The 11356-nt window shown below is 40.9% G+C and overlaps 1 protein-coding gene across 1 annotated transcript; it reads right to left on the minus strand.

The window, feature by feature from the left end:
• Positions 1–5875: 5875 nt before the first annotated feature.
• On the minus strand, positions 5876–11038 carry LOC149088339 (uncharacterized). The gene has a single exon (XM_089251762.1). The coding sequence runs from the start codon at positions 11036–11038 to the stop codon at positions 5876–5878; it is 5163 nt and encodes a 1720-aa protein (XP_089107888.1).
• Between the last annotated feature and the right edge of the window lie 318 nt (positions 11039–11356).

The raw sequence follows: 11356 nt of genomic DNA on the forward strand, positions 1-11356 counted from the left end.
CGATCATCTTTTGATCAAATATCCGAGTTCGACAGAGGAATGATAGTGGCCTACCGAGATTGTGGATTATCTTTCAGGGAAATCGGTAGTCGTGTTGGACGAAACCAAACAACTGTAATGCGGATATGTGATCGTTGGATGCAGGAGGGTACGACGGACCGACGTGTTCGATCGCATCAGACGTGTTCGACCTCAGTGCACCACTTCACGTGAAGACAGGCGTATTGTGCGTATGGCAGTGACGGATCGCTCAGCCACATCACGAACCATAGCACAGCACATTCAGTCTGTACCGCATCATCCAGTGTCTGCGCGTACCATTCGACGCCGTTTACAGCAGAGTGGTCTGTCCGCAAGACGTCCATTGCTTCGTCTACCCTTGACGCAGAACCACAGACGTCTCCGCAGCCAATGGTGCCATGAAAGAAGGATGTGGACGGCACAATGGAATGAAATTGTTTTTACTGACGAGTCACTCTTCTGCTGTCTGCAACACCACGATGGCCGGATTCGAGTCTGGAGACACCGTGGAGAGAGGATGCTGAACAGCTGCGTTATGCACTGCCACACTGGTCCTGCACCGGGTATTATGGTATGGGGCGGTATTGGATATCACTCTCGCACTCCTCTAGTACGCATTGCCGGTACTTTAAAAAGCCAGCACTACATCTCCGAGGTGTTGGAGCCAGTTGTCCTTCCTTACCTTCAGGGCTTGCCCACAGCCATATTTCAACAGGATAATGCGCGACCACACGTGGCACGCATTGTCCAAAGGTTCTTCGTCAATCGCCAGATTGAATTGCTTCCCTGGCCAGCTCGCTCTCCGGATCTTTCGCCAATAGAAAACACGTGGTCCATGGTTGCTCAACGATTGACCCAGATTACATCCCCCAGCTGCCACACCAGATCAACTTTGGCAACGCGTGGAAGCTGCTTGGTCTGCTGTACCCCAAGAACACATCCAAAGTCTCTTTGAATCAATGCCGAGGCGTGTGGCAGCGGTGATCTCCAACAATGGCGGCTACTCTGGCTACTGATTTTGGCAGGAACCACACTTCACAGAAGTCTATAAATTTAATCATTTGATGCTTGGTCAACATGTTATCTACAAAATAAATATTGTTGCGATATCTCTTGTCTTTCTTGGTGTTGCAATTTGGGTGGCCAACAGTGTATATATTATAAATAACAAGAGAATATTCTCATCAAGAACTTATAAGTCGCAAGTTATTTATTATATTTATTTCACGAAAAGTTCCTTTTACATATTTATTTTTTTTTTATAAATGACTTAAAATATATATTGTATGTGTTGAGAAATAAAGGATACTATATAGTTGAATTGGTCTCAATTTTCTTTTGGTATTCAATGGATATTTTTTTGGTTAAAGTCAACAGAAATGAAGTTCTGAAAAATTAATGCTCTTGGGGAAGTTTTGAGGTCAAAAGGTAATTTTTTCAAATATTAAGTTTTTATGAAAACTCTGGCCCTAATTGATACTTGGAAATAACTAATTATAAGTATAAACTTGTCTATTCGAGTGCAAGTCTTTAATAATTTACCCTTTTTTTTATATATAACATTAAGAAAAAATATAGCAACGTGGGTCGATGTGTTATAACACATCGGCGTTAGTGTGGTGCTGGAAAACGATCTTACAGGGAAGATGGGTTTCGTAGGACGGAATTCGATGACGTCACGAATCTCGGGGTCAGGCCTTCTGCTTTAGAAAGTATTGGATCCACCCAGTGCAGCCCAGCATATACATATATATATATTATATATATCCTCAGCCTTTCTAGTCGTGTCTTCCACTTTTACTCTCTGCTCCTCGTTGACCCTCTCTGCTTTTCCAAATAGCATTTCTGGTCCGATATTATTTTCGTGTCCGTTCTCGTGCTGTACCGGCTGAGTCATTGCTATCTCTGGGAGGCTGGACCCCTGAGTGTCACCGTCAACTGTTTCCTGTGCCCTTTGTATCTCAATGGTGGTGTTCTCTATCCCCAAGGAGTTGTTCTTAGGCGTAATTGGACTCACCAGTTTCCCTGGCTTGTCTGAGTCCAGTGCTGTTTAACTCTTGAGCCTTTGGTGTCTTCAGAATTCTGTCCACACACATTTTAAGATTTGGGTCCTGATTGACTTATTGTGTCCATGCACTGGTTCTGTTGTGATTGTTGGCAAGGACAACACCTGTTGTTTATTGAGCTTGCTCTTGATTTTCTTCTCCTTGACGTCTTTACTTTTTGGCTGTTACGTTTCTCTAGGGGGGGAGGGGGGAAGCACGTCCTTTGTTTTTCTCCATTGCTTCTTTTCCCGCTCATAAATTTACGTTTTTTTCCCTCTGGCCTTGTTCTTACTTTCTACCTGAATTCCAAAAGTGTCGCTGTTAGTAGTTTCCTCCAGCGATAGGATGTCTAGAACCTCTGTCTCCTCATCGTCCTTTTCTAATGTTCCAGCAGAGTCCCGAAAATATGCCGCTTCTATTAGTCCCTTCTTGTTTTTTGGTACAGTAGAGCAAAGACTTTCCTCATGGTGATGGTATTTAATTACACCCAATTCCGTTTCCTGCTCGTTCGCGTTCGTCAATTCCGTTTCCCTCTTCTGATTCGTCCCGCTCACTACACTCGCATACAGAATGACCACATCTGCAGTTGACTGCGTTGTTGCTCTCGATAAGCGGATTGGATGACTGAGTCTTCCTCTTTTTTTTCTTTTCTTTTTTTTTTTTGCTCGTTTTCTCATTCGCAGGTGTTATACCATGCAAACCTTGCTCAATTGCTTTCCCTTTCGCCGTTTGGCCATAACTTTCATTTGTGATAGCGTTGAACCTTTATCGCTTGTCATTTCTGCGCCAGATGTGCCGCTTGTTCAGAGTGGTGGGGTGCTTTTAATCAGTCAACGGATTTTTAATCTCATAGGATAGAGAGTGTTACAAATAGTTGCGAAGTTGAACATTCAAAAGTTTCTTTTCTACTCATTGTTCATTGACATAACATTGAGACTTTGAACAGTCTATAATCCTCCAAAATTAGTTAATTTTGTCTCTCTATGTGACAAAATGTTCCTCCCGGTGAAATGTACCAATTTTTTTTAAATCAGTGTTTGTGTATGTAGCTATTTCATATTATGTTCTTTTGCTCTCTCGCCATTAGATGGCACCGCTTAAACAGTTATTATCTATGTTATTTTTCACGCCTTTTGAGGCAGATGTTCTTTTGCATCGGTTCGACACAGCCGTACCTTTGCTTCATCTCATAAATAAACTTTTTATTATAATTTTAACCTTTGCGTTCTCCGTATATAACGGCGAATTCGTCGTTCGTATACATATTTTGGCGCCCGAACAGGGACTCACTGCATAAAGTAGTCCTGATATCATGTCAACTAGGAACATCGTCGCTCATCGCGGCAGAGCTAAGGCCTCGATCACAAGAATCCAACATTTCGTCGAAAGCGCAACCGAGTTCGACCACGAGAACATCAAGACCAGATTGGAAAGGCTCGAGAATGTCTTCGAGGAATTCGTTCGCCATGACGAATGCTTGGACAAGGAATTATCAGAAATTGCTCAGGTGGAAGAGCAGTATCTTTCAACGAAATCGAAATTGAGACTAGCTCTGGCTGCCGTGATGGAGGTGCCCACGACAACGGTTGAGTGTTCCGACGCGGACACCCGTACTGAAAGAATTCTGCTGCAGCTGGCGAAACAACAACGAGTGCTTTCGCAGTTGATGACGCGTTCGCCGTCTTCTACTACTACCGAGGTAAGAGACAGTTCTTTGCCTCGCATAAAAATTCCTTCATTCGTGGGGTCGTATATAAACTGGAACAGTTTCAAGGACCTTTACGAATCAATGATTCACAAAAACGAGCATTTGACGAACGTCCAGAAATTCAGCTACTTGAAGGGCCTCTTGGAGGGTGATGCAGCGGCACTGATCAAACACATACCAGTGTCAGAGGCCACATACATAGAGGCGTGGGAAAAATTATAGCTTCGTTTTGATAGGAAGGTCATAATTTTGTCCCTGATAAAGACTTTCCTCGAACAGTAACCGGTTTCTATCCCTGATGAACAGAAACGCAGACACATTGCCGATATTTCGGATGAGATTATTCGAAGTTCGCGTGCCACTAGTTATGGAGCCGTTACTCTGGACCCTTGGCTCATTTAAATCCTGCTGGACAAGGTAGATCCGGAAACGCAACAGCTTTGGACTCAAAAGACAGCAGAACAAGATTTTCCAAAGTTCTGAAACTTCCTTGAGTTTCTCAATTTAAGATGCGCTGCCCTCGAGATCTTCAATCCTGAAAGGACAGCAAGCGGAATCAAGGTGTCACAGAAATCAACATCGTTGCTTAGCTGTATCATCAAGAGCTGTCCATCATGCAACGGATCTCACGGGCTACATAAGTGTCAGATTTTCAAATCCTGGTCAGTGGCCGAGAGAAAAAACTTCATTCGCAAGAAATAGTTATGTTTCAACTGTTTCTCCAGCTCGCACAAGATATATGAATGTACGTCGTTGTTCAGGTGTTCACGATGTGATCAGGGGCATCATTCAACTTTGCACAAAGTTGTGTCCACTACTGTTACCGCTGCGTTATCGGATATGCCTGTATCTAACGAGTCTAAGGTGCATGATTCCACAGTGTTCCAATCAAATATTTCCGTTGATGTTTCTTTCTGTGCGCTATTGCCTACGGCTCAAGTGCGCGTCTTGGATGCGTCGGGTAATCGTTATATTATCCGTGCACTTCTCGACTCTGGCTCTCAGTGTTCCTTTAATAGTGAGGCATGTGTTCAAGCATTGAGAATTCCCGCAAAAATGCCCTCTTTTCTGTGAAAGGAGTAGCAGCTGTGGATGCCGGTACCACTAGAAAGTTAGTGAACTTAAAATTATATTCTACCAATGATGATAATCATTATATTGACATTGATTCGTATATTTTGAGAAAGTTAACAGCTCCATTGTCTACTGAGTTTGTCCGTTCGGATGAACTGAATTCTTATGCTGATTCACTTAAATTAGCTGATGTTTACTTTAATGAGTGTAAACATATTGCCATTATTATTGTAGCTAAACATTTTTTCTATTTGATACACCCAGGGCAAATATGGGATAACGATAGTGCGCTCATCACCCAAAACACATTGTTCGGTTGAGTGCTGTCAGGAAAGATCCCTACAAAATGTAATGAAGCTAATAATAACTCAGTCTAATACTAATTTGATAAGTCTTCATTCTGAATTGGATAGCGATTGTTATGAAGGGTTCATTCGAAATTTCTTTCAACTGTGCATCTCTACCCGAGAAACAAACGCAGTTGTCTTTTGACACGAAGAATGAACTTGATTAAAATATTATTTAATACACATGATACATACTGTACAAATTCTCTAGCACATTCGAAAAAAGACTGCTTCCATTCGAGCCGAAAGCATCGTTTCAACTATATCTTGTACACTACAGACAGAGAGAGAGAAAAAAGCAAAAACAAAACACAGAGGGAGAGGGGTTTCGTTAATGACGTCACAATCGTCTGGGTCAAATCTGACACCACAAAATATATGAGAAAAACATCTTCTCTCTCCCACGCACATACACTCATACACTGATTCGCGACATCCTCCCACCTTGAGTTTATGCCAATCAAACTCAATATTCTCAGATCAAAATAAACATTATACTAATTGCATAAAATTTTCACAAAAATATTCAGATATATCACAATACTTACCAAAATAAATGATTATGAGTTTTCTCGAAGCATAATGACATGAACTCTCAAAAAAATGTAAAAAATTCCGAATAGCATATTACAATATCGAAATCATTAAAAAAAAAATCATCACAAAGTACGCAATAAAATTTAACTATAACTCAAACGTTCAGGAACAGTCACTTTTCTTCCGCTTTTTGTTCGCAAAACTGGATCCGGGGGCGATTGTTCTTCCAGTTTATGTTCGATCTCCATATGGTAAAGCCTCTGAATCGGTCTCAGAAGTTCACCAGTGTCCGTTTTTACTCGAACAAGTCTAGTGTGACCATCTTTCCCTGGAATCAGATCTATCACACGAGCCAAGGACCAGTATGAACGTTTTCTGTCACTTTCTACGAGAACAACATCACCAACAGAGAGAGACTTGACTTTTCCTCTACGGAACGTTTGTTGACGCAACTGTCCCAGATATTCTGAACGAAATCTTTGTCTTAGCAAATCTCGCAACTTCTGTCGGTATAAGGCTCTTTTATTCAACTCTTTGGTATTCACAGCATCCAGGTCCGCAACGCTTGATGATCGTATCTCCATCAGGAACATCGATGGTGTCAACGGTGCCAGATCTTCAACATCTTCTGTCACATACGTAAGAGGTCTGTCATTGACAACAGACTCACAATCACAGAGTGCTGTGATCAGCTCTTCGTAGGATAGAGATGCTCGTCCTAATACTCTTCTTAGGATGCGTTTTACCATTTGGATCAACCGCTCCCACCATCCTCCCCACCAAGCAGCAGTAGGAGGATTAAATTTCCAACTAATCCTTTGAATAGCCACTGCAGCAGAGATCTCATCCCAGTTAATGCTTGAGAATGCCTTATTCGCTCCAACGAAATTTGTTCCATTGTCCGAATAGATTGTGGATGGTCTTCCCCTCCTAGCAATGAAACGTCGCAAGCTTTGGAGAAAGGCTTCAGTTGATAGTGATGTCACAAGCTCTAAGTGTACAGCTCGGTACACCGCACATGTATATAACACGATCCATGATTTCTGGCCCTCTTTCAGATACAATGGACCGGCCAGATCAACTCCCACTATCTGAAATACTGCTGCGTCTTGCACTCTGTTTTCCGGCAAGGCTATAGGAACAGACTCTACTTTACGTGCATTGAACCTCTTACATGTCACACAACGTTGAACAACAAACCGAACCGTTTTCCTTGCTTTTATGATCCAATATTCTTCACGTAAACTGCTCATCAAGAGAGAAACTCCGGCATGTAGAAGTTCCTTATGTTTCCACGAAATCAGGGTATGTACAACTGGATGATCCGAAGGCAGAAGGACTGGATATCTGAAGTTTTTGGTGTCTTTTCTGTACATAACTGGCGTTTTTATTCTGATTATACCAAATTCATCAACGACTGGCCTCAATACTCGTATTTTTTCCTTCTGAATCAGTATAACAAGCATTCTTTCTGCGCGCTGTATTTCAAAACAGTTGATGTCCAACTCTTTCGAAACATCCAATTTTTTCAAATTATTGATGAACCTTAGGATCCAAGCCAGCATTCGTACTATTTTCAAGTACGATGAAAAATACCTGTAATACCAGTTATCTGGTTTCGAACTTTCATTATGTGCAATCAATACACCTTTTCGCTTTTCAGAATTGACAACTTCTTCATCTGGCAATTCGACAACCCGTTGCCAAGTAGACTCGGGCTCACTCAACCATGCTGGTCCCTCCCACCATCTTAGATTTAATAGATGTTCAACCGAACAACCTCTTGAGGGAAGGTCAGCAGGATTTTGTTTTCCAGCGATATGCCTCCATTCGTTTATATGAGTTAACTTTCTTATTTCAAGTACACGATTATAAACGAATACACCCCAGTGTACATCTCTTTGGATCCAACTTAAAGCAGTTGTCGAGTCACTCCAATAGTAAACCTTCAGTTCCGGTATGTCCATGTCAGAAATAACGGTGCTGCCTAATCTCGCCCCAATACAACATGCTAAAAGTTCTAAGCGAGGAATTGTTATGCTCTTCAACGGAGCAACTCTGGTACGTGATTGAACGAAATTCACTGAAACACAGTCCGTTGTTTCGATTCTCAAAAAAATGCAAGTAGAATAAGCATATTTGCTTGCGTCACAAAATATGTGAATACTGACTTTCTTATCAGTAAATCGACCTAGATTCACCCATCTCGGTATACTAATAGTAGGAATCAATCGTATGCCTTTTACCCATTTCCAAAATTGTTTGGCCAAATGGTCGGGTAAATTTTCTTCCCACTTCAACTCTAGCTTCCAGCACTCTTGTAAAATTAACTTAGGAAGCAAAGTGACCGGTGAAGTAAATCCAATGGGATCGAATACTCTATTTGCCAATGAAAGCAAAACTCGTTTCGTAGCTACAATTTTCTCTTCTTCCGGTAGCTCGACTCTGCAGGAAAGTAGGTCATTCTCTGAATCCCAGTTTAGGCCAAGAACTGGAACGGGATCCGTACTATGTGATGTAGTGATAATACCAAGAGAATGATTGGACCTCCAGTCTCTTAGATTGAATTTTGCGGATGAAAGAAATAGTTGCGATTCTATTATAAACTTATTCGCTTCATCAACTGAGTTCAGGCTGCACACACAGTTGTCTACGTAAAAAGATTCTTTCAGAGTTCTAGCTGTAGTGGATAGGCCATCAGGAGCCTTGTCAAGATGATGATTCAGTGTAGCAGCTAATAAGAAAGGACTGCAATTGACTCCGAACACTACACGCTTATGCCTGTACACAACTATCTGATCTTTATCCCTTTTCCACAAAAATCGCAAATAATCTCTATCTTTTTCTCTAACACTAATCTGTAGAAAAGCTTTTTCTATGTCAGAGGTTACTGCAATAGGAAATTTCCGGAAGCGATTCAATAACGTTGGAATTATCTCGATTAAATTTGGACCCTTACATAAGCAGTCGTTCAGTGAAGGAGACCCAGTAACGTGAGCTGATGCGTCAAAAACAGGTCTCACTTTTGAAGTCTCACTCGATTCCTTGAATACTGGTCTATGCGGGAGAAAATGAACCTGCATTTGTTTTTCGTCAGTCACCCTTTCGATAATTTGCTCTTTCAACCACGAATCAAAAACTTCCTGATAGATATCAGTTTTATTCGAAACAATTAGTTTCTTATAAGTAGTTGAAAGTCGTTTCTCTGCCAAGCCTTTGTTTGTGGGCAAATGCGAATTATCCAATATCCACGGCAATGAAACTTCATACCTTCCATCACAATCAACATTTAAGGTATTTTTGAAATATTGTATTGTCTGCTCATGGATTTCAGATGTTGTTTGTGACTCAACGGGATCAGTGATGCCTAAAGTGTCCAATCTCCATAATTCTGTACAGGAAGCATTGAGAAATAACGATGTTGTTAACAAAGCATGATTTGGAGTGTTTTTCTCAATTACTCTGGGCATTTTTCCCATTAGAGTCCATCCCAGATGGGTTTGTACAGCAACTGGACCACTTTTCAATGATTTAATATTTCCCGTTAGCAATTTACCAGCTATATCTGCACCTATAAGCAATTTGATATCGGGTTCAACGCGATATGATAGATTTTCCATGTCAGTGATATGAATACCACATTTGGTCAATTCACTGATCCATGGACCGTTTGATATACTCCTGATATCGGAACATATTTTTGTCTGATCTAAACAGAACATATTGCAACTCCATTGGTTGTTAAGACTCTTAACATGAACTTTGTATTTATGGTGTAATTTTTCTTTTGTCTCAACACCACCAAACAGTTTATGGACCAATTTAATCTCGTCACAACTGTCAAGTTTCAAAAAATCAATGACATCTTTTTTCAAATATGTTCTCTCGGACCCGGTATCAATGATGGCTCTAATAGATTTCTCTCGATCACCATGCTTTACTCTAACTATCAGAGTCTGCAATAAAACATCAGAATCGGTTGCTTGATTTGTCAGTACGTTATCTCCCTTCTCTAATTTAGTACTTTCTAATTCTACATTTTTAACCTCAGTGGGAAAGTCTCCTTGACACATTACTGACAAATGTCTTCTATTGCAATTAGAACATCTGACTTTGGCTCTACAGTTTCGCGAGATATGATTTCTCTTAAGGCATGCAAAACAAGCTCCCCTTTTCATAATCAAATTTCGCTTTTCATCGTATGATAGTGAGCTTGTCTTAAAACACTTATCTGACGAATGAAATTTACCACAAAATATACAAGATTCGTCAGTCTTTTTAAGCATGCGTTGTTTATCAATCTTATGATGGACCATTAAATCATTAGCTGTGGCAATACAAAGCTCTTCAGCGACGAGCTTGCTTGGTCTCTTGGTTTTTTCAAAGCCAAGTCCGGCATGAGCCAAAGCAACTCGCTCTTCCGATATCACTTCGTTTCTCAAAAATTCTAAGATAGAATCCAAGTCACTCTTACCTTCTATCTTTCCTCGCTCTCTTTCCCAAACTCTCAAGATATCCACAGGAAGGCATGATTCAACTAGTGGAAAAAGAATACTTGCAAATTTATCCTCAGTGACACCTAGAGTCTCTAATGATCGTAATTTTGTCTCCAGGCTGTCGTATAGATTTGCGAGCTTGAACTCCTTCCTGGAACCACTGTTGTTGCTCAAGACAAGATGAAGAAGATCGCGCACATAAACTTGGATTAGTGTATCCTCACGACCGAAGCGATTCTTCATTTGCGTAATAGCCTTTTCGTAGTTCTCCGCTGTCATTGGAAAACTGTTGATGACCTGCGAAGCTCGAGAATTCGGAACCATACACTGCGAGAGATAGTGAAACTTGTCTTCCGTAGCGATATCTGGATCTTCGTGAATTTTTTCAAACTGGCTCCAGAATCCAAGATATTCTCTGGCATCCCCAGAAAACTTTTTTAGTTCCAGTTTCGGAAGCTTGAACTTTCGCTTTGTTGTAAAAGCAGCTACACTCACCACGCTATCGTCATCGACTTGCGATTTCGCTCCTTGTGAAAAAACCTTGTTTTCTAGTCTCAATTTGAGAGCTAGAAATCGATCACGGTAGGTTTCAGCTTGAAGGAAGTCTCTTTCAAATTCTTCTTCCTCAAACAGTTCAGAAATGCTTGTTTGGACGGAATCCAATCTCTCAAATTTATCGCACATCTGATTGAGAAGAACTTGAAGATTTTCTGAATCACAAGTGTCTTTTTGCAGATCTTCTGCAATAGCGTTCATTGCTACCGTCAGCGACGTGCGAAGAGATTTTCTTTTTACTTTCAGTGCTTCCATGGTCGGCTCAGCGAAACTCAAAATAAAAAAAAAAGAAAGCACTATGTATCTGTGTTCGTAAGTTCACGATGTCCTTCGTGTCCCTGTCCGGGCGCCAAAAAATGTTATGAAGGGTTCATTCGAAATTTCTTTCAACTGTGCATCTCTACCCGAGAAACAAACGCAGTTGTCTTTTGACACGAAGGATGAACTTGATTAAAATATTATTTAATACACATGATACATACTGTACAAATTCTCTAGCACATTCGAAAAAAGACTGCTTCCATTCGAGCCGAAAGCATCGTTTCAACTATATCTTGTACACTACAGACAGAG

Source organism: Pholcus phalangioides, unplaced genomic scaffold (assembly GCF_987345545.1).
Source record: "Pholcus phalangioides strain wild (caught in Gottingen) unplaced genomic scaffold, Ppha-v1.0 ptg000003l_1, whole genome shotgun sequence".
Classification (NCBI taxonomy): Eukaryota; Metazoa; Arthropoda; class Arachnida; order Araneae; family Pholcidae; genus Pholcus; species Pholcus phalangioides.